This window comes from Hippocampus guttulatus, chromosome 9 (assembly GCF_054856545.1).
Source record: "Hippocampus guttulatus isolate MCC_2025c chromosome 9, RoL_Hgut_1.0, whole genome shotgun sequence".
Taxonomy (NCBI): domain Eukaryota; kingdom Metazoa; phylum Chordata; class Actinopteri; order Syngnathiformes; family Syngnathidae; genus Hippocampus; species Hippocampus guttulatus.
The window spans coordinates 19,775,557-19,799,904 of record NC_141269.1 but is presented as its reverse complement, the minus strand read 5'-3'; the positions used below and the strand labels follow the sequence as shown (position 1 = coordinate 19,799,904).

The 24,348-nt window shown below is 39.4% G+C and overlaps 2 protein-coding genes across 4 annotated transcripts in view; one reads left to right on the top strand and one right to left on the bottom strand.

Moving 5' to 3' along the window:
• Window positions 1-456: 456 nt before the first annotated feature.
• Window positions 457-9,350, bottom strand: spcs3 (signal peptidase complex subunit 3). The gene is made up of 5 exons (XM_086120692.1): window positions 9,061-9,350; window positions 8,421-8,494; window positions 5,321-5,397; window positions 4,787-4,902; window positions 457-722 (listed from the first exon to the last, which is right to left on the bottom strand). The coding sequence occupies exons 1-5, from the start codon at window positions 9,201-9,203 to the stop codon at window positions 590-592; spliced, it is 543 nt and encodes a 180-aa protein (XP_085976818.1). The 5' UTR covers window positions 9,204-9,350; the 3' UTR covers window positions 457-589.
• Window positions 9,351-13,936: 4,586 nt separating this feature from the next.
• kdm2aa (lysine (K)-specific demethylase 2Aa) overlaps window positions 13,937-24,348 on the top strand; it is a 58,555-nt gene continuing 48,143 nt past the window's right edge. For 2 of the 3 annotated variants that reach the window (XM_086119433.1, XM_086119431.1), the window contains exons 1-4: window positions 13,937-14,099; window positions 20,649-20,787; window positions 24,005-24,083; window positions 24,205-24,251. In XM_086119433.1, the coding sequence (XP_085975559.1) occupies window positions 14,094-14,099; window positions 20,649-20,787; window positions 24,005-24,083; window positions 24,205-24,251 (271 nt within the window). In that variant the 5' untranslated portion in view covers window positions 13,937-14,093. Of the gene's footprint in view, window positions 14,100-19,262; window positions 19,611-20,648; window positions 20,788-24,004; window positions 24,084-24,204; window positions 24,252-24,348 lie in introns of those variants that run through there. The other variant, XM_086119432.1, reaches the window with a different exon arrangement.

Sequence of the window (24,348 nt, the reverse complement as noted above, 5' to 3'; positions counted from 1 at the left end):
CACACAGAATGACTCAAAGCCCAAGAAAACAGTGCCCTTAAACGTGTTTACATTTAAATTGAAAGACATGGGAGCAGCTTCCATAGGATGTTGACGTTGTAGCGTGGCTGTTTGAACAATTTATTCTTAGCCATGCTCATACATGGTTGAATCCGAAAATTTGTGAAATTGGAAATTGTACTTTGTTTCTCTTTGTATGTCTGTAACTTTGTTTTAGAGGTTCTTCATCTCACTGAGATCTAAACTGGTGGAATAATGACTTTATGGAATAAATCACAGTGATTAAGACAAGTGTGGTCAGTGTAGTGTGTCCCGAAATTCTACTACCAATCCATAGTATACCGTCTACCCTAATGTGACACAGTAAACACTATTTTATGACCATTTTTCAATTATTCTAACAACAAAGCTTGTATTCTTAATCTGTGCCTGAGATGTTAAAAAGGATCAAAACTGTTCCAGTCTCTTATTTTATTTCTCACCGAAAATTACATGAATTAATTAATACATTAACAGTATGGCTGCACTTGGAAAAAGCCTCTGTGGAGAGAAATATGCTGTAAATTATAAACGGAAATTCTGTTTCACTCTAATAGCTCTTTGGAGTCTCATATTTATCAGGAAAGCTAAGGCTGATGTGTCCACTCCCAGCGACAAGTGGCAGTATTCCAGCGTTGGGTACAACATTCCATGACAGCGTCAGAGTGATGTTCTTGTTGGCCCTGGATGAAAGATAGTCATGTCAGTGATTGACTCTCACACAAAGCACTCATAATGACAAGTGTCAAGTGTGTACACTGTACACACTTGACACTTGTGTACACTGTACAGGAACAAACAGACGCGCACACGGCTTGCTTGACTGCCCCCGTTTCAACAATCATGTCGAAACTGCCGGTAAGAAAAATAGAGCAAGTCACCTAAAACCATGCAAGGAGACCAAAAATCCAAAATGAAGCTCTATCCAACGCACCATTCAAAACAGTATCCACACAATGCATCCTAGAGTTGACCAAGGTAACATTCTTAAAACGCACAGAAAAATAACAACAAAATAATACAATAAAAAGCACCATCATAGACCTCAGGCAAAAAAATCACCCTGTTATGCAAAGAAAACAAGAAATGCGTGAATAAGTATTATTGCGACATGTCATAGATGGATAAAGAAGCTGTGCAGTGCTGCCTTGAGATACAAGTTTACCATGTTCCATGATCATATTCATGCCTTAAACCTGAAATCATCGATGCCCAGTGAAAGGAATAGAAAAGTCATTAATCAATTCTAGGGCTGCAACTACCGATTATTTTAACAATGGATTAGTCTTCTGATTATTTTATTGATTAATTAAATCTGATTTAATAAAACAAATTCATTTGACCAATAACATCAGAAAATAAGGAAAGATGATCACTGTTTTCAAAAGTTAAAGCAGATGTTTTCTAATGTCTTATTTTTTAACACAAAGAATAATCAATCTGCTTTCACAGGGGACTACATAAATCTGAATAGTTAATGTGAGGCTGAAATTTCAAAGGTTGGGACAATTTTAAGTCACACAAGGTCCCTATGGTAATCTGAATGAAAAATAATTATTAATTTGATAATTAATTTTCCATCGTTACACCCCTAATACATTGTAACATCGCTCTCTCCCAAAAAATGTAACATTTTAATGACAAAAATGACACTCAACGAAAGTTTTCCTTTTACTCAACTCAACTGTATTTATAGAGCACTTTAAAACAGCCAACGCTGTATACAAAGTGCTGTACATGGAGCAACTATCATATATATACAACAATAAAGCAATAAATCAGTAGAAAGCACCAACAGTAAAACTAAGATCAAGTCTTATGCCGAGTCAAATGCCAGGGAATATAAGTGAGTTTTAAGATAAGATAAGATAAGAAAACCTTTATTAGTCTCGCAATGGAGAGATTCCCAATTCACAGCAGCAAAGTTATGAAAGAAAGAAGTAGAACAACAAAATATAGGAGCTGCTGGAAAGGCAGCCACTCTCGCGGCGCCATTTTGAAGTCAAAATAACAAAAATAACACAACACAATACATAGGATTGAGGCGGGTTTTAAAGATGGCCAGCGAGGGGGCTTGCAAACCTTCCAGCGGGACGTTATTCCGAGAGGGGACCAGCAACGGAAAAGGCTCGATCCCCTCTGAGTCTCTGCTTAGTTCTTGGTACTTCTAATAATGTCTGGTCCACAGACCTGAGGCGCCGGGCAGGTGTGTAGGGGCGGGTGAGTTCAGAGAGGTAAGGTGGTGCAAGGTCATTTAAAGATTTGAAAACAAATAACAGGATCTTAAAAAGAACTCTAAAATGCATCGGGAGCCAGTGAAGGGATGCCAGAGTAGGAGTTATGTGCTCCCTCTTACGAGTACCAGTCAAGAGGCAAGCAGCAGCATTCTGGACCAGCTGGAGACGCTTAATGGAGGACTGGCGGACTCCAAAGAAAGGGCATTGCAGTAATCGAGCCGGGATGTGACAAAGGCATGAATTACTGTCTCAAGGTGCTCATCAGACAGGAGAGGTTTTACTTTAGCCAGCTGCCTAGGATGAAAGAAGCTGGATTTAACAATGGCACCAATTTGCCGGTCAAATCACTGGTAAAATCACTGTCCAGTTTAAGACCCAGGTTTGAGACTGTTGACTTAAGATAAGAAGAAAAACACGCAATACATAATTATATAGAACTGAAATTAACTAACCAGTTTCCATCTCATTTTAAATAACACCGGGGCAGTGTGACAGACAAACAGACTGCAAATGAACGTCGGTATAGACATCTCAGCTCCTTGCAGAGAATGAAGTAACTGTATATATAATTTAGAGTATATAACGTATATAGCTGGTATAAACGTTTATAACTGAGAGGTTATATCTATTGTCTATATGTGTTGCTGCACCGTTTGTGTTCACACGCCAGTTACGGTACTTAAAGGATTGTATACCGCTGTCGGGCGGAAACCCAGTATGTTCAAATACAGCAATCAATATATATATATATAAATATAAAAAAAATATATATATATATAAGAGAGAGAGAGAGAGAGAGAGAGAGAGATTTTTTTTTCACAAATCCATGCTGTCCCCGCTTTATTTTTACGCAACATATACCAATTTAAAGTGGTGAAAATACTTTAAGAACAAATATATTGGCACCCTTGAATGCCCAAAATGTCCGAGAAGTGTAGTACAACCTGCATATTTCTGAGTTCTGCAGAAGCCCATCCATCCATCCATCCATCCATTTTCCACCGCTTCTGCAGAAGCCATGTGGCATAATTGTTACCGACATTGAAAGTGTCAATGTTTTCTAGACAATAAATAAAAATAGTGAAGTTTGATTGAGCTTGTTTTGTTAAATTTAAGGTGGCCGACTGGTTAGTGTGTTGGCCTCATAGTGCAGAGGTGCAGGGTTCGATTCCAGCGCCGGCCTTCCTGTGTGGAGTTTGCTCTCCCCATGCCTATGTGGGTTTTCTCCGGGTACTCAAGTTTCCTCCCACATTCCAAAAACCTGTGTGGCAGGTTAATAAATTGTCCCTACGTGTGATTGTAAGCGCAAATGGTCATTTGTCTATGTGTGCGGTGCAATTGGCTGTCAACCAGTTCAGGGTGTCCCCCGCCTACTGCCCGAAGACAGCTGGGATAGGCTCCAGCATGCCCCGCGACCCTTGTGAGGATAAGCGGATTTGAAAATGGATGGATGGACAATTGAAGTGTGTGTGTGTGTGTGTGTGTGTGTGTGTGTGTGTGTGTGTGTGTGTGTGTGCACGCGGTGAGGTATATTATTTTTAAAAAACATTTTGCGGATTTCAAGTGAGATCGCAGTTTTTTTTCCCCCTGAAAAGTAGTCATTTTTGTTGATACTGTACAATGGATTTCGCCTGATCGTGACTAATTTTTTTTTTTCAACAATGCCTGTGTGTGCATTAGCATTACACAAGCAGACAAAAGCCATCAAGCTATCTGGCCAAAGGCTATGTGGTTGTTTCAAAGACACAATATGTCATTCTTGGAGTGGCATGAAACAACTAGAAGGCTGTTTTTTGAAGAAATTGTTGAGTTCGGTGCCACCATGAAGCGCACGTATACAAAGTCAAGTCAAAGTGAATAATCATCCAAATGAATGCTCACTGTACCACTGTTTAGATACATGTTTGTGGTCTGAGCAGAATGGGAACAGTACTCTCCATAATTATTGGCACTCCTGTTTAAGATGGAAAAAGGCCGACACAATATGATGGTAAAAAAAAAACATTTGCCGCCGTAATCAACCAAGGTGTGCCCCCAAAATAGCGTCATAGGTAGGCATAACACTTGTAATCGGTCAGTTAGCCCATTTAAAGTGTGACAAGTAGTCATTGTGCTGCTTGCTGACATGGTTTGTAACACATTGTAACCATAAATCAGAAGAAGCGAAGGAAGGAATTGTCTCAGAAAGACTGTTAGAGACAAGCACATTATCAACTTGATGTTTCTGTAATTACAGTCGCAAATACTACTCAGAAATTTAAGATCCTCAAGGCTATAGCCAATTCAAAACCAATGTCTCATTTTCACCGTTTAAGTTTAATACAATTTCAAGATATTAATACTTCAGTCAGATTCAAGTTATTGCTGTGTCCACTGTGAGCTTTTCTTTAATTCACAGAGAGGTACCAACAATTTTGTCCACTTGTGTAGATACGTATACTGTATACGTACGTACACAGACAAAGCTTATTCTCAGCCTTTTTCAACCACCAGCCACGTGTATGCCTTACCTGAGACCGTTTCCATCATCAAAGAAGAAGTATTTGGATTTTGTCTCTCTGAGGTTCAGTTTGTTGCTTTCTCCTCGTAGGACAATTTTATCCCAGAGCACCACCTGGTTCAAAGACTGATAAACAAACACACACGCAAACATTTTATGTTACAACTTGCAGAATGTTTTGGGCAGATACAATATGTGGCAAAATGTCCACTAACACGTTTGAATAAATTCACATTTTCAATTACAGCAAACATTGTCCTGAATTCATAAAGTACCGTATCTCAAAAAAATGTATACACAAGTGTGTGTGTGTGTATATATATATATATATATATATATACACAGTATATACAGTATATATAAAAGGGGTTTATATCAATATGCTAATAACATACTGTAGTTGCTCAACTCATCTTTTTGTCTTTGAAATAGGCATTTTTGCAACATCTGCATTGGACTGTGGTAAAATTTGACTTGGGAAAAAAAAAAAGTACACAGACGTGTACTGGTAAGATGGCATGTGCTTTTGTTTCAAGTAACTTACATTGCTTTTTGTTGTGTACTCAGCAGACAAATAGAGAAAGAGCTGTTTTACATTCCAGTCAAATATTGGCTGCAAATGTACAAAAGTTAAGGAAAAACAACAACAATTCATTTTACGCACCTGCAGGCATAAGATCACTTCTGTCACTTTGAACTACACATGGACAACACATGGGCTGTGCCTTACCATTCACGGTCCAAGATGTGAAAAATACTTTTGACGTGAAATCAACATCACACTGCAATACCAACATTATGCATTATGTAGTAACTGATATAGAACAAATGTTACGTTCAGAAATGTACATATATAGTAACATGTTTCCGCCAGAAAACTTGCTAAGCCTGCTGGTAGAGAATCTGACCGGTTTCATAAGCGATAATTTATTTTCATTCGTGTACTGTATTTAAATTATCTATTGGTCATATGTTTTTTTTCCCTGGAAGATATATTTACTCCCAAACCCAGTCCCAATTTTATGGAATTAATTTTCAATTTGCCGATTTTTGCTGGCAACGACATATACCGGTATATATATATATATATATATATATATATATATATATATATAACGTAAACGTCATTATCACTGCCATTTTATTGGATACGGTTACCACAAACTCCCGTTATAATGTACAGATTAGTTTTGTCCCGCTAGGTACGTTGTAATAAGGTTTGATTGTAGCATCAATGTAAGGCCTTCGTATCTCATGAGTGCCAAAGTTTTGCTCGTGCGTGCGCACGTAGCAAAATCTTTCTGCCAAAGTTTATGGCCATTAAAACGGTGAATGTTTCAGTGTTGTTGCAAGCTTGAATGAACCCTGTCGAAAAACAACCTTCCCGACTTGTGCACACAAACGCAAACCTTCAGAAGAGTCCGGCTGCAGTCTTTTACTTTCGGTATTTATCTTGTACATTATAACCATCACAGGCAATACAATTTAAATGATTACAAAATTATTTGGTAAACCGAAACGAAACTGTAATTTAGCATTTCACATTCTGTATTTTAATAATTCAAATCACTTTCAATGAACTACATACATGTTTAGATTTTATGTAACCAAGACAAATTAACTAACATCAAGAATAACATTTTAGCTTAGCTACCTTCACAATTATCCAATAAAGAACTGTATTTTCCGCACTATAAAGTGCATCTAAAAGCATTACAGTTTCTCAAGAACCGACAGTGCGCCTTATAATCTAATGTACCTCATACCCAATAATTTCACATTTAAAGTTTGCATCTTTTCCAAATGGATCACTATGCAATTCATGCCTCATGAAAACATCACACTCTGGGAATTAGGGCCACTCTCAGAATTCAAGGAGTCACGCCTCTTCGGTCATTGTGCGCGTTATAAGCTTTTTTTGTAAATTTCCCCGGTGTGGGACAAATAAAGGATATCTTATTATCTTATGCGCATGGCGGGTAGAGGTAAGGTCGGGCCGCCCGAGCCCGACCCTAAATGTCAATCATTGCTTCGGGTTCGGTTCGGGCCGGGCTTCTCTCTCGCTGACTTTTTTTTTTGTTATGGCTGTGAATAGCTTTGGCCACGAGAGACCGTGGTTCGCAAAAAACAGAAGTGGCCTCATCACAACACGTACTGTATGAAACTCTCGCAATGACAATTCAAAGAACTCCTTCAATCCTCTATGATGCAGCCGTCATTGTTCTTCTTTGTCTCTCTGCTTCTCTCTCTTCAAGTGCTGCGCTCGATTCCTAAGGACGTACTGCTGCTGTGGTGAACGGGGCAATTTTCAATCCGTCAAAATGACGGACGGCCTTAAATTTTCCCCGTCCACTCTTAAAAAAAATCCGTCAATGATGAATTATTATTCAATGATAATTTTTATAAGGAATTATGTGCATGAAGATGCTTTTAAAAAAAATCCGTCAATGATGGAAAATTGTCGGTTCATGTAACCTCTTCAGAAACAGAAATGTAAAAGATGTAAATGTTTATACAGTCTTGTTTAACTTAGATTTCGTTCCAAAAGACAAGGCTTTGTTATCAGAAATCACTCCTCCTCCTCCCGCGTCCTCACAAATAAAATATGAAATCTCGGGTTTACTTCGGGCTCGGGCCTGCAAATCAAGTTAAGTGATTGGGCTTGGGCCGGGTCGGGCTTAAATACCCTCGGGTCAGGTCGGGCTCGATTTTCAAAGATGAAAGTGGACTTTTCTGAAAATCCCAGGAAAATAAATAAATAAATACACACACACACCTGGCCGATCACGCATGAATCAGTTTACACAAAACGCTACTCCAATACTCGACATTCAATGGCTAATCTTCCTTTTGTGTGCACACGTGCACCCTTTGTGGCTTCCGTTCTCGACGAAATTTCGAAGTCTCAGAGAAATGGCGAGGCCATGAGAATGCGAGGCGAGGGTATTACTGTTGTGGCGACGCCACTCAAGCCCAGCGAGCCTCAGCAGTAGATAGTCCGCTATCGGTGCGTGCTTCAGCGCGAACATGTACGCAAGCGAGTCTTTTGATTTCAACCAATCAGCGCCGACGCAACGACGACATACACCCTACGTCACACACGACAACAACTAAGCTAAACTAGCCAAGACGACACTCGAAGTCAGATGGACACGTTTTTCTGCCAATCTGTGTGTTTCCCTTTTTGTCCAAATATATTTTTTACGACAACTGTCTTGTTCACGGTGTCTTTTATTCGTTCCACTGTGGTTTAGCAAGTGTGTTTATAAAGAGACGAAAATCTCTTTACTGTTACTAGTGTTAGTGTCTCAACATGGCTACGCTCGTGAAAGCAAAACAACGAACTCAAACGCGTCTTCGTTCAATGTTGTCAACTCATATCCGGATTAATTTTAGGCAAATTTTCCTCAATTCTCCGGAGAGATTTTCATAAAAAGTTGAAAAACCCGGAATGCCGGGGAAATCCGGAGGACTTTCATCTCTGGATTTTTTTTAGGACCGATCTTAGCTCTAATGGTGGGTGTGTCAGAAGACTGGACGGGGAGAATTGGCACACCTTGAAAGTGCACAGGATAGATGCGTAAAAAAATGGCTCTGGCGTAAACGCAGTAAAAACCCCATTTAGAGATATTTGTAAAGGATATCAGCTGAGAGGTCAAATGTGATGAAACCCAGGTCACTGCGCTCTCTGGGTCCAGTGAAGTCATCAACATTCCTCCTGCAAAAAATATATATATATATATATATATATATATATAAAAACACTGCGTTTTTAATTTATGTTAGTCACCCCCTCCTCCCCAGCAGCATCGGTCCCAAAATCCCCAGATCGTTGCCGCTCTGCAAATTAGTGTATAGAAATGTTCAATTATGTTAAAGAGGACCGTGTCAATTGTCTAGTACAGGATCTAACACCTGTCGTAAATTCTCTTCACTTTGAACACCAGCCCTTGTAAACACAAAGTGGATATTTCTGGCTGAACACCAGTCTCATATGCAGCATCTCATTGACTCCAAAAACCGATGGTTTCACTACCTTAGACGAGCAATATTTACATCAAATAGTCACCAGGGGTTTATTTCGCATTGATTATTCGATGCTGCGAATGCTGTTGACTTTATAGATGAAGCATTCCCTCGCAGAATCTGTCAGCAATGCGGTCAATTGCAACATTAAAGTTTCTCCACTCACGCCTATGTTTGAGAACACAGTACAATCTGACAAAAGCCGAGCGGAATATTGTCACAGATCTCTAAAAAAAGGATGAATTCAAAGAATCTTACAGCATGACTTTAGAGACACGGACGTCCACAGGAACTGTTCTGTCTTTAAAAGCTGTTGTGATGAAACAGCCAAAAGTTAAAGCCGCCATGACGCTCAGAGAGAATGCGAAAAGGGAGTTAGCTCTTGACAAAACGGTGTTCATATTTTCAAAGGTGGTAAAAAGGAAATATTATATACAACAAATTAACAAACGTGTCAACTCGGTGGGCCTTCGAATTCTCGTTTATGCAAATGAATTTCCTTTCGTGTCCTACCGAGCGAGTTGACACGGAAGTAGTTGGCCGATAAGCGCGTTCGAATTCTTTACTTATAAAGGAAAGGTGCCAGCATCTAATCTTGAAACCTTCTTTAGCAAAGGATTCCACTCGAGCAACCTTGACGAAAGGATATTACCCACAAATCCTTACTGCAGCAACATTTAAAGGAACAGGATACCTAAATAGTTGACGGAACACACGAAGACGCTCAAGTTTCACGCTCAAGATTTTAGAAAATAATGTTTCAAAAACTCTCATTAAATAAATTAGAATAGTATTTTTTTTCTTTTTGACACAAGTGGATAGGCAATGAGGCCAATAAATATACGCTCAAAGCAAGAGTAAAGGTGTGCTTCCACACAAATCTGCAATTATAAATACCATCCATCCATCCATCCATCCATTTTCCGAACCGCTTGATCCTCACTAGGGTCGCGGGGGGTGCTGGAGCCTATCCCAGCCGTCTTCGGGCAGTAGGCGGGGGACACCCTGAATCAGTTGCCAGCCAATCGCAGGGCACACAGAGACGAACAACCATCCAAGCCCACACTCACACCTAGGGACAATTTAGAGCGTCCAATCAACCTGCTATGCATGTTTTTGGAATGTGGGAGGAAACCGGAGCACCCGGAGAAAACCCACGCAGGCCCGGGGAGAACATGCAAACTCCACACAGGGAGGCCGGAGCTGGAATCGAACCCGGTACCTCTGCACTGTGAAGCCAACGTGCTAACCACTGGACTACCGGGCCGCCATTATAAATACAGTTTCGCAATTTATTAGACAGTGGGTGATTCCAAAATCAATGAAACAAATTAGAAACACTTAGAATTGTGTAGGACTACTCATTTGTGAATAAAAAAGAATGTTATCATTCATCATGAATTGCGTTTGTTTTTTCTTTGGCTCTTCTGTGTTTCTTTTGCATGATTAAGACAAACGTGACGATAACCGTAGGGCAGAAAATGGAAATTATTGCAATATCGTGGTCAAGGGTGGTCATTTACAACTATCTCAGGGGGTCACAAACCCGGTGCCCGCGGGCCTATTCCAAATACTGTATAGCTAACCAGTTATGGGACATTGTGATTTTCTCGGAATCTTGTACAAGTGAGCGTATTTGCGTATGGAACCGAGAGTCGCCGCTTGGAATTGAAATGGATTTCCATGGGACAGGAGAAGTGAACCAATCTCTTTTTTTCGTCAATGGATGCTACAGCTTCTTGTTGACTTTGAAACTTAGCTTGTAGCCGACATGTGCACATTCTGAGCATGACGTCTCTGATCCACTGGTGAAAGGACACTTTGATTCTCTCCTCTTTCATCTCAAACTGCTTCAAACAACAAAGCGTGTGACGGAAAAGTGGTTAGGACTGCACGACTGTCCCGTGTTTTATGTCATGTGTTGTGTTTATTATTTTACCTTTTGTTAAGCGCTTTGTTACAGCTGCCGCTGTTGTGAAAGCGCTATATAAATCAGCATGTATTGTATTGTATCATAATTTGCAATATTTGCAAATCTGATCAAACAATATATTAAACTACTGAACAATCCACAAATGTCAAAAGCCCTTTTTTGTATGCTATTTCCAATGTTTTCGTAGTGTAGCTTACTGGCTTTCTTAGCTTTCCTAAATAAACCTTTATTTGAAAAAAAAAAAAAGACGAAAGACGAAAAGACTGTTTCAGGAAAAATGTCTCCATTCCGCATGTTGTGTAATCTTGGAACCGCTTTGTAACTGATATCTGCTGGAAAAAGGTCTGGTCTATCCCAAATACGTACTTGCTCACTAACAAAGTGAAGAAAGTGACTTTTAAAATATTACATAAATATTAACCATTACGTGACTAACTTTAAAAGAGACATTAGGGGTGTTCACACGGCAAGATTTGGTCCGGTGCTACGCCGGGGCTGCCCCAGATGTAAACTGCTGTTTTTATGGAAGCCACCCACAGATAGTTCAACGTCTCGTCTGGATCTGCTCATTCCCTCTGACATTTTGGAAAGATTTTGGTAAATTTGCCACTATGTTTCTTTACAAAGACGTCTCTTTAAAATGGCAAGTTATTATTATTTTTAATTAGTTTTTTATAAGGAATTATGTGCATGAAGATGCTTTTTCATAATTAATGTGTTAATGCTTATAGCTATTATTTTATTCATCAGTGCAAGTATGGGGATTAGGAATCCACCTTTTCACACTTTTACACCGATACTATTTCCTATTTTATACTTTTAAATCACTCAAATAACAAAAAAAAGCTCTGAAAACTATAAATACTTTTAAAACTTTCAATTCATTGGAACGTATATGAAACCGTGGCATTGTTGATGTTCTCTGTGTTGTACAGTAGTATACTGTTATTTCATGTTTCAAAGATGTTGATTTAATGAACAGAGTATAATGTCCTGTACTTTTTTTTTTGCTATCATAAAGATTCTTAAAAATGACAACAACTAATAAGAAGAAAAAATAGGGCATTGTCGTTGTTGCTCTCTTTGTTGTTCAGTAATATACTGTTATTTAATGTTTCAAATATGAACATATCATACGGCCCTGTACCTGATTTGTTTTGCTATAATAAAAATTGTAAAAATAGAAAACGATGACATAGAAGAAAAAGAAGAAGAATGTGCCAAGGGCGGTCCGGCCTCACTATTTCTGTTTCTACTGTGTACTCAACTTTTCACCTGTCATATCAAAAGAAGTGCTATCCAATGGATATCAATTGCGGGCAGAGAAATACTGACTAGTCAGCTTGCGGATGACCTTACTCTACCTTATTTCTAAAGAACTCTAGCCAAGTCTCTGTTGCGATTAAAGCGGTAGAACTGTTCTCAGCGGCCTCTGGTCTCCACCTAAATCTGAACAAATGTGAACTGTTCCCTATCCATGATTGGAACGAGACTTTGGTCTGCAACATCCCAATTAAAGAAAAGGTTACCTATCTAGGGATTACCATCGTGAAAAATGAGGCCATGCGATGTACAGCGAACTTTGACCCAAATATTAACAAAACCCAGGCTAAGCTTAACCAGTGGCTAGGTAGAGATCTTTCTTTAAAAGGACATACGCTGCTAACCAAGGCGGAAGGACTGCCACGTCTTACGTATGCAGCAATCTCTTTGTTTGTGAATGAGAACATTTTTAAAAATATCAATAAGACGCTTTTCGACTCCTTATGGAGAACCAAAACTCATTATGTAAAAAAGGTCTGTTGTAATGAATACCTACATAACTGGTGGATTGAACTTCCTAGACTTTTCTACACTCAATAAAACGTTTAAAATCAATTGGATCAAACACTTTTGAGGAATCCCTCTTCTATTTGGAACTTTATACCTAACTATATATTTTCTCAACTTGGTGGTCTTAACTTTGTACTTTTATGTGACTACAAAATAGAAAAAAATCCCTTGGCTTTATCCAATTTCCACACACAAATACTTTTGGCTTGTTCTTTGATATATCAACATAAATTTCCCCCTCATAAATGCTTTATTTGGAATAGCCGTTACATCTTATACAAGAATAGATCATTTTTCTCCCTAATTGGTTCAAGAATAAAATAATCCTGGTCAATAAATTAATCAATAATCAAGGTTTTCTTTTAAGTTACTCAGAATTTTTCAATACATCTAACCTACCTGTCACCCCAAAGGAATTTGCTACAGTCATGGATGTTATTCCTTCCGGAATTTTGACCCTCTTGAAAGGGGCGGAAAAAACAACCTGCATACCAACCCTGGACCCCAAATTGACCGCTATTGGAAAATCCTATCAAACGTCATCAGTCAGAAATAACAACCGTAACATACGCTCCCTGATATTTTGACAACCCCGAATATTATTTCTTACTGGTCTGGTTTTGTTGATAATCTACACTGGGAAAAAATCTGGTCTCTTCCAAACAAATACCTCCTGACTAATAAAGTAAGGGAAATCTCTTTTAAAATGATACACAAGTACTATCCCACCAAGCATTATCTTCTTAAGTTCAAGAAAGACATCTCTGTTGATTGTTCGTTTTGTGTCCCTTGAAACGATGGTTCACTTGTTCTGGCAATGCCCGTATACTAAAAAAATTTGCAAAGCTATATCCCGATTGATTATTGAACATATTGACTCTGACTTTACGATATACTGGAAAAATATACTGTTTGGCTTCTTCAAAAATGAGGGGAAAAAAGACTGAACAAGTCTTCATTATAAATTTAATAATCACGCTAAGTTCCATATCCACAAGTCTAGATGTAGTCATTCAAAACCTCTTTTCTTAATTTTTGAAACAGAATCAAAGCAATATTTGTATTCTATTATGGTTTCCAAAAACGAGAAAGCTGTTAAAACTCTGACTTTATGCTCTCTATTTGGAATTTTCGTTTGAAATCCCCTGGCTCTTCTTTGTTTATCTCAGTTGATACTGTGTATGCATTAATAACTTATTCGTTTAGTTCTGTGATCTGTGATTTGTAATTTGACTTGTTCAATAAAGATTGTTGTTTCAAAAGTAAAAAGAAGAAGAAGAAGAAGAGGAGCGGAAGTGGGAGGGAGAAGGGAGAAGGAGGACGAAGAAGAAGACGACGACAACGAAGAAGAAGAAGACGAAGGAAAGAAGACGAAGGAAGAAGAAGACGACAACGAAGTCAAGGATAGCAGCGACGACGGAGAAGAAGAAGTAGAAGAAGCGGGCGACAAAGAAGAAGTCGACGATGACGACGAAGTCGACAACAACAGTAATACAGTAGTTAAAAGGGTCCAACGCGCGAGAACATGGGGGTAAGAATATCCAAATATTATGGTCTGCAATACATTGGAGCATAATTTGAATTATTGACAAATTAGGGTTTTGCAATTTTGAGGGTGATGTGCCATTTCATTAGTTGATCGTGTGACTGGATAACGATCGCAGCGTGCCGAGATCTTTCGGTCGTAACTGTTATGGCTTCAATTTTGGCTTTCGATTTTTATGAATGAATTAGTGTCCCGGTGTGCTGGAAACTATTTCAGATAACTTTGGGCGATATGCAGGTACATCAGACTGGTCGCCAGCCAGTCACATGGCACATGTAGATAAACAACCATTCACACGCACATTCAATTCAATTGGGTCATCATCACCAAACCACCTCTCCAATTCAGGGGAAGGACGAACGGTGAAAATAGTTAACTGGTAAAAAAATAAAAAGGTCCTGTCCAGGCTAAAGATATCATTTCCCCGCAAAACAATGACAAACCTCTACGTATATTCACAAAAGGTCATGAAAAAATGGGGACGGAAATACAGCGAACATGCTTATTGTACTCTGATTCAGTCTTTTATTTTGCTTGCAAAGTATTTTGTAAATGGCGACTGCTAGCGACTAACTGCGAATGTTTACGTCGGCATGCCGTGCAAATTCTGCTCGCATTTTCATGCTCTCCACTTAAATCACTTGTGTGCTACTTGTTCGAATGATTCAACGGGTTTCTTTTATTGCCTTGTTTTTGACGACATACCACACACAACAGCTTCCTCCTCCACGTTGCTCTGGAAATGCCATTGGGGGAAGACTTCTCTTGTCAAAATAGCTTTATCTTTGGAAGTGATGGCTGCCTGTCAGCTGCGCGTTTGGCTGTACATTTGGTCAGTTTGTTCCTATTCTTTTCTGTCTATGGCTTCTTCTTTTATTTATTGGCGAATTCTGTTTATTTCAACTTGCAAACCAATGTTAGAAGCGGGACTACGATTGGCTAGAGTCACTCAAATTTCCACCACGTCTAATGGAGTCAATGTGCTCACAGCTGGTCACTTAGTATTACAATTCTCAATCATTTAACCACCCAGCCCAATGTCACATTGGAAGGTAATCGACGAGGTGGGAGGTTGACTAACACTCAGCAAAATAAAACCCCAATAAAAAGAGCTTTGTCTGTCTCTGTGCTGCCCGCGGCCCGGTAGAGGACATACAACTGTCTTGTATCACCCCAACTCGGCAGTGTTGACAGAGCACTGAAGAACAACCACCGCTGTATACAAACTGCTGTTTCTATCACAGTGCTCAAAAAATCTAGAAAAATTATTTGCACACAAACTAGACAATTTGATTGCAAAACATCTTGTAAGTGAAAATTAGTATGGTTGCAGAGAGAAAAGGATATTATATCGCTCATTTTAGCTACCATACATTTTAGCTACCATACCATACATTTTAGCTGACATACTATGGTGTAAAACAAAACACCTTGTCTATCTTTAAGCTACAAAAAAAGAACTACAGTCAAACCTCGGTTTTCGAACGTCTCTGTTCTCGCCCAAATTGTTTTTCGACCAACAATTTTGAGTTTTTAAGCCTCGGATTACGACCGAAAATCGGTTCTCAATCAAACTGAGCGTGCTTGAATGCACCACTCGACCCCTCTTGCCTTCCTTAGATGAGGAAGTGACGCTCCCTCGTGGAGCGTTCCATTGTGAGCAGACGTGTTCAATAAAGATAAAGAAAAAGAGCGTCCAATGTGAGCAGACGTGTTCAAGAAAGATTTTTTTTTTTAAAAGCATTGTGTTTGTTGACATCTTCGCAAATCTGACTGTTATCTCTGCATTGTGTATCCTAATCATGGCACCAAAGAAAACAAGTGGAAGTAGTAAAGATGAGGAAAATAGTGCACAAAACTATTGAATTTTAGAAAGATTTGATAGCGAAATTAATCAAGTGTACGTGTGTCTGTGTTGACTAAGGAGTTCGGCGCTGCCGAAATCGACGATCAGCAGCATCCGAAAAAAGAAAGACCATCTTAAAGTCACTGATGTGGCTAAAGGATCTTGTGTGTTTCGCAAAAAAGGCCACAAATATAAGAGGAAGTGGAGAAACATTTGCTTATTTTCATAAATGAGAAACAGCTAGCAGGGGACAGTCTTAGTCAAGATACGATTTGTGGCAAAGCAAGACAATTGTATGGAGATTTGAGAAAAAGGATCCTAGCATTGCCAGAGATGGCAAATTTCCGTGGATATGCGGAAATCCGCCGTTTTATTTCTTAAATTGATCATTTTTGTGAATCGTCTAAATCCGTTGAGAAAATTTTAGGGGGGGTCAGGTACCTTATCGTCGAGTTTTCACGAGCTCTCCCGATCAGTCTTTCCATCTTCCGATTGTAAACAGCCCTGTGATTGGACGTGTATGATGTCTTACTTGTTGTGATTGGTCGCCCCGTCCAGGCCACGCCCTTTTCCGCTTTTTTCATCACTAGCCATTGCCATCCCTGCATTGCTCCTTGAAGAGTTTGATTTTAAAGCAAGCAGACGATGGTTTGAAAAGTTGAGGAAAAGAAGTGGGATACACTCCCTGATTCGTCATGGGGAGGCAGCCAGTTCAGACAAGGAATCTGCCGAAAAGTTGAAAGCTGATTTGAAAAATCTAATCAAGGCCGAGTAATATCCCCCCCCCCCCCCCAAACTTTTAATATGGACGAGACTGCACTTGTGTGGATAAAGCGGTTCAGAAAATGGATGGTGGGATGTTACCTCATACCGTAGCATAGGGTTGCAGAGAGAGAGTCCATAGTTTCAGCCATTACTTTAGGGTTTATTCGTTCAAGGTGTAAAATAATGTAATCTACAATTGTCCCGATGAGAGAGAGATGTTACCGTATTTTCCACACTAAAAGACGCACTGGATTATGAGGCGCACCTTCAATGAATGGCTATTTTGTAAAAGAAATTTCATTCATTGGGCGCTTCACATTGTAAGGCGCAATTTACAATGCCTCCATTAGATAGTGTTATGCTCCTTCCATTCAACTCGAGAGGCGTCCGTTCAACTTGAGAGGCGTTCATGACCGCCTCTGAAAAACGTAAATTAACGATTACTGTATTTAAATGAAACTACGAAAATTGAAAATAATGCATCAAAACAGAAAATCAAGCGAGGAAATCACCAAATAAATTCTATATCCCCCTACAGAATTTATTTGGTGATTTCCTCGCTTGATTTTCTTCGTGGTTTCATTGAAGTAATAATTGATTTACGTTTTTCGGAGGCGGCCATGAACGCCTCTCGAGTGGAACGGAAGAAGGCACGGAGACAAAGACATACAGTACTTGTATTTGCTGAGACTGTGAAAACCATGAATAAAGTCAGCGTTTATAAAAATAATAAAACCACAACCACAGCTCTCCTTTTTTCAACAAATGCAGGTGCGCTTTGTCCGTCTGCGTGCCTTCTTTTCTTCCGGTCAACTCGAGAGGCGTTCATGACCGCCTCTGAAAAACGCATTGCCATTTCCTTGATCGTAGCTCCAACAGTACGATCAGATGTCAGTAGTAGTTGTTTATTCACAAATGATGAAATCACAATATAAATTCTGTAGGGGGGGGGAGGCTATAGCATTTATTTTGTGATATCCTCGCTTGCTTTTCAGTTTTAATGTATTATTTACAATTTTTGTAGTTTTATTGAAGTAATCGTTTACGTTTTTCGGAGGCGGTCTTGAACGCCTCTCGAGTCGAACGGAAGAAGGCATGGAGACAAGACAAAGACGTACCTGTATTTGTTGAGAAAGTTAAAAAAAAAAATTAACACCACAGCTCTCCCTTTTTCAGAGCTGTGGTAGCGACCTAGCGAAAATAAAACTGCATGCAAGGCTGTCAACATTGTCCACAGCTCGACTCAAGCTGAAATCATTTGCATTGCGTCTAACGACTCCACTGCGGATTGCCAGCGAGAGCCTCCATTCCAAGCTGTGTACAGAGATTGTACGTAGCGGAGAAGGCACTCTTTCGGGAGAGAAATAAGAGACTAGGTTGATGAGCCTCTGGTGAATAAAGAGCAGGTAGCCTGTCGAATACGATGTATGCCACTGACGTGATTGTTACTTGTTTGGAACTATTTTGTGTGGAAGTTTACAGTGTTTTGTGGCCATATAAATAAAGCGGGTGGAGCTTCTCTGTGTTCGTCTGACGGTGCGCTGCTGAGGCATGTCAAGAGTTCAGCGGTGCAGTGGTAGCGACCAAGCTGAAAATAAAACGTCTCCAGTGTTGTCATCTAACCAAGTGTAGTCATCCGAAATTATGTCTGCACAAAACCGTGGAGAGACTTCCGCGCAAGAAGGAACAACACAATCAACATAGACTGACTGCTGTGTTCAAAGCAAACTTGAGAAAAACGAAGTATGCAACCATGGCTTAAATCCACTATAGGCTGAGTACTAGTTTACCTTAGATGTGCACTTTATAATGTTATATTGCTCTGTTTTGATTCCATAAAAAGAGCTGTTAAAGCAGCTGTTGTGTGACAAAATATTTTTTTCACTGTTGTTGATGGGCCAGTAATATTGTGTGAGAGATTATGTGTGAATAACTGCTCCAAGTGAAAAATGTTCATGTAAAATTGAAAATTGAAATTATTTCAGTAAATATTTGCATTTTGCACCTAGAAAACTGATTCATGATTCCATGTTGATGAGAGCATTAAAATGGGGGAAAAATAGGACAACAAAAATATAAAAGGAAATTCAGAAATGATAAAAAATGTGTGAGTAATCACGATTAATTTTTAGTTCATTTGAGTTAATTATGACAGTTGCGTTTTTAATTAGATTAAATATTTTAATCGTTTGACAGCTCTAATATATACATATACATATATATATGTCGTCTCTGTGTGCCCTGCGATTGGCTGGCAACCAATTCAGGGTGTCCCCCGCCTACTGCCCGAAGACAGCTGGGATAGACTCCAGCTCCCCTGCAACCCTAGTGAGGATAGAGCGGTTCGGAAGATGAATGAATGAATATATATATATATATATATATATATGTATCACAGAGTCGCCCGTAAATCGCTAGTTGATTACCACAATGGTTGATTGCATTCCCTGCAGATTGCCACGAGAGCCTCCATTACTGTGTACAGAGATTGTACATAGCGGAGAAGGCTAAGGTACACCAAGCGGGAGAAGACACTGTTTCAGGAGAGAAATAAGAGACTCGGTTGATGAGCCACTGGTGAATAAAGAGCAGGCAGCCTGTCGAATACGATGTATGCCACTGACGCGATTGTTACTTGTTTGGAACTATTTTGTGTGGAAGGTTACCGTGTTCCATGTCCATATAAATAAAGCGGGTGGAGCTTCTCTGTGTTCGTCTGACAGTGACGGTGAAGTTCAGCGGTGCAGTGGTAGCGACCAAGCGAAAATAAAACGTCTCCAGTGTTGTCATCGAACCAAGTGGAGTCATCCGAAATGATGTCTACACAAAACCGTAGAGAGACATCCGCGCAAGAAGGACCAACAAAATCAACATAGAAAAACGAAGTATGCAACCATGGTTTAAATCCACTATTTGCTGAGTACTAGTTTACCTTAGATAGAGAAAAACGAAGTATGCAACCATGGTTTAAATCCACTATTTGCTGAGTACTAGTTTACCTTAGATATACCCTCTTTTCCTCTTGTGCACCACTTTGTTTCTATTTTATTGATCAAAGTGGTCAGATTCTGTTGATTAAATGGTGAAAAGGGGCATTCAAAAGTAAATTGATATGACACATATTTTAATTTAATTGAGCATTTTTGTCTCATCTATGCATCTGCACAGGTTTTTACTACCACTGTACGGTGTCTGTTTTGACAACAAACCACACGACTAATCATAACAATTCTATGAAGACTAATAATTGCAGAAACAATAATGTTTGCATTCTGCACATGAAATATTATTTACTGGTCCAATGGAGTAAAAAAAAATCTCGAGACCTTTGCCCGTGAAGTGGAACAATTGACTTAAAGTGGAAACTGATCTAACGCCTCACCAATGTGAGACAATGCGCAAAGCACGATAGTCTCTCTGGTGCAAAATCCATAATCCCGTCTTCAACATTGATCACTTTAAGATCACAGTTGATATGAACTGGCAGAAACACAGTAAATGCTTTTATAATCGTAGATGTATTGGCAGCGATAATTTATGAAAACTTGTTCTGAAAACAGGAATTGTTCAGAACATCTTCATAGACCTGGCAATTTTTTCCAGATGTACAGTAGGTCTCAGCCTGATGCTCTCCAATTTGAAATCCAGTCAGTCATCCTAAAAAAGAATTTTGTACAGATCTTTGAACTGTCATAAATGCAAAAAACATTGGTGTCAAAGTTTGTTTTGCAAACATTTCTCCCTCTCTCTCTCGCTGAATGAGTTCATTTTTGCACAATTCTATTCTATTGTTGCAGATTGTCTAAATGCAATTTTGGGGGGTTTGTCATGTCTTTTGTATTAACTAACACACACACATACTGTATGTATATGTATATATATATATTTTTTTTTCCCCAACTATGATTTATGTTTCTCTTCAGCGAACTGGTACACGGCGGCGTTATCAAGAGGATGTTATCTCAGATGAAGAGATTGATGGAAGGAGAACGTTTAATCTGGAGGAAAAAGTCCACTGCCAGAGGTTCAACTCTGATCGGATCGTTCGCATGCAAGGAAAAGGTAGAGAAGTACAGTTTGAAGATTACACCTGTTAGAATTGAAACATTCTACCATATTTTCCACACTAAAAGGGGCACTGGATTATGAGGAGCACCTTCAATGAATGGCCTATTTTGTAATTTTTTTCATATATTGGACGCACCGCACGACAAGACGCAATCTACAATGCATCCACTAGATGAAGCTACGATCAAGGAAATACCAACAGAACTGTAGCAATGCCACTCGAGTGAAGCGCGCCTCAGCAGTCCACAGTCTGCTGCTCTCTGCTGTGCGCGCTTGAGCGCGAGCACATACGCACGTGGTTCAATCAATCGGCACCGACGCAACTACATCACAGATCAAAGAAGCTTTGAACAAACGACAACAGCTAAGCTTAGTTGTTGAGTGGCGTTGCTACAGAACAATCAAATGTCAGCAAAACTTATCTAATAAAGCAGCGACACAGTTCATTTAACCAACAGCAAGTTATAACATTGACTCGTTAACATTGAACTCTCTTGCCACTGCTCTATTTCTGTGTGCAACTGCGTAACCCGATCGCCTTAAGTTTGAACTCTACGTTGTAAGCATGTCTCCAGCAAGGAGCCATTTTTGGGGGGGGGGTCGACATATTACCGTAATAACCATACACAAAGTGCATCGGATTTTAAGGCGCGTTGTGAGCTTTTAAGAAAATGGAAGCCTTTTAGTGCGGAAAATACGGTAATTTTACATGCACATAGTCATCAAGTTAACATAGTCTGCTCTCTCCATTCACATCTCAAATTGTCCCACTTTATATCCAATGTGTATAATTATAGTGCATGTAAAGTCTGAACACCTCTGATTAATACTAAGTTCTTGTGATATAACATTGTGAGACCATAGAAAAACAAATCTTTTGTTTGTTTCCCTACCATGAATGTGACGTATAACCTGTAAAACTCAATTGGAAAATAGAAGAAGTACAGGTAAACATAAACAATTGAAATAATGTGGTTGCACAAGTGTGCATTCCCTCTTATAACCAGAATGTGACGAATTAACGAACGACGAACCGCCCCCTACCCCGCCCAACAAATCTCAGATGTTCTACTCAGCCAGTGGTCGGCAACTTTGATTAAGAGGCGCAGTGTCAGTTACAGACGGCTGCTATTTCTGTATTTAACACATGCATAACACACTGAATTATTGGACGCAGGTATGGTAAAATATGCGCTCTCTTAAAAAATACGGTAGCACACATGCACGCTAGCGCATATTTTTAAAAAGGCAGCAGGAACAAAACTGAGTTGGGTTGGACTTTATTGAAGTATTTAACACTGTACTCGCATTACTTTCCTCATCCACAAATAAATCAGTCCTCATCTGTATCTGAAATGAACAACCGGAACAATGCAAAGCAGAAAAAAAAAAAAAAATATATATATATATATATACATATACATACAGTATGTGTGTGTGTGTGTGTGTGTTAGTTAATACAAAAGAGCAGGCTCAATCTTTGTCCAAGCAACTACGCTCCATTCATAAATTATGGCGTAACTCTCCCGATGCCCCTCCCAGTCTTTGTAAAGCTGTGTTCGCCATCTGTCATTCATCGGTCCACACCGCTCACAACTGCACTTTGAACGCTCCGTTTACACTGATTTCCAGCGGTTGCATTTCCTTCGTCAAGCCTCATTCTCTTAAAAATCACAGAAGGTGTTTCTGTCCATCAGTCAAAGTTTACTTCTCGTGCCGCATTGTGCGTATCGTTACCGTGCTGGTCCGCTTCTTTTCCACGGAGTGGTTCACCGGGATGTCGAAAATGAGCGGTACCTCATCCATGTTGGTGATGTGGTTGGGTTGGATGTGTTTGTCGGCAATCTTTTTACGGCAGTATGAGCGGAAGGTGGCCATCTTTTCCTTGAAGTCCGCCGGTCGTTTGTGTGAACACTGTACAGTGTTGTATTTGTTGGAAGTGATTAAAAATACTATCTCAAATTAGAGGTGTCAAACTATCGCGTTAATTGCGATTAATTAATTACAGAACATTTAGTGCGTTATTTATTTTATCATGTTAATCTAGATTTTAATCTCTGCCTTTATTGTTTCTGTCGGTGGGTTGCCTTTTTCTAAGCCCTTTAGATGTGTTGGCTTCATGTGTTCGAGTTGTTGAGGGTGGGGAAACAACTCTCAGTCACAGCCTGAAGCGGACATTGATTGGCTGCCATTAGGTTGGGGCTTGTTTAGCCGAAGCTGATAGGCTCCCATTGGAGTTGGGCGGGCTTAGTAAGCAGCGTTGAGGAGTGGAGAGATGAAAATGGAGCAGGATGTGAAAGTTCTCGGCACAATGAATGGAAAATTTACATTCCAAAAACGCCCTGACGACACAATTGATAAAGGTAGAGTGTTGTGCCGAATTTGTAAGAAGGAGTTTGCGTACCACCGAAGCAGCTCAAATTTAGCCTCCCACATCAATGCAAAGCACCCAGTCATGAGTGTAGCCACGGCTAACGTTAGCACCGAAAGCGTTAGCAATATAGCGAGCGAGCCATACATAGCAAAGCGCTTCGGCAAACTAAACTTGAGAACACCCCACGTACGAGGCATAGTTGATGTGTCCTCTATAGACTACTAGAAGTGATTGATGTTTATTTCAGCGCTTTTAGTTTGTCATGATGAACAGTGTTATTTCTGAAGTGCTGATTTACACCACTGTGATTTAAGGGTCTGTTTTATTGTTTATTATCTGAAGCAAGTTCAGTGTTGACTACTTGTATTGCTCAGAAATTTGTTCTTACTGTTTTTGATATGTTAACCTAAGCACTTTCTAAGGACCTGATATTCGATTTTATTTTTATTTTGTCATTCTTTGGAGATTTACAAAAACAAACAAAACATTGATATTCCCCCTCGTAGTCGAAACTAAAGGTTGCAGGTAGGAATTTGACTAGTCTCAAATATAGCAGAAAGTAAATGGCTCGGACTGCATCTGTCCACGTCTGCTGAAAAACAATAAAATACTTTATAATGCCACTTTTTTAAAATCTTTTGATCTGCCTCAATAATGTGACGAATTTAAAAAGAAAATAGGGGTTTTCTCAGTCATTTTTAGATGAGATTAAAATATAGATTAATTAGACTAATTAATTACAGACCCTAATTAAGTGCCCATTTGTTTTATCGCTTGACAGCACTATCTAAAATATATAGCATATAACATTTGGATTTGAAATGTCTTGTCTTTCAGATTTAACATATGAGCTCATCCAAAGAAGTGGCCTGAGAGACCCAATAATCTTTGAGAAAATTGATGGACTAGGACTCAAGTATGTTTTTTTCCCCCCGCTTTTTTCTTCACTTCTCTCTGCTACTCTTCCCTCCACTTGTAACGCTCATAAATTGTTGTATAAAGTGAGCATAGTAACATATTTTTTTCTTGTTTCATAGGATGCCTGATCCAAGCTTCAGTGTTAGTGATGTCAAGATGTTTGTTGGTAAGCCATAACTTCATTCTCGTATTGCAAATGTGTAGTACTGTATTAATACCAGGTGTGCCCATATTTTGCTCTGCCGAGCTGAAATTAAAACACC

Coding starts and splice junctions, on each gene's coding strand:
- spcs3 (XM_086120692.1), bottom strand. CDS start 9,203: ATGAACACCGTTTTGTCAAGAGCTAACTCCCTTTTCGCATTCTCTCTG. Junction 8,495..9,060: donor CGTGTCTCTAAAGTCATGCT/GTAAGATTCTTT, acceptor TATTTTTTGCAG/GAGGAATGTTGATGACTTCA. Junction 5,398..8,420: donor CACATTTGACCTCTCAGCTG/ATATCCTTTACA, acceptor TAACTTTTGTAC/ATTTGCAGCCAATATTTGAC.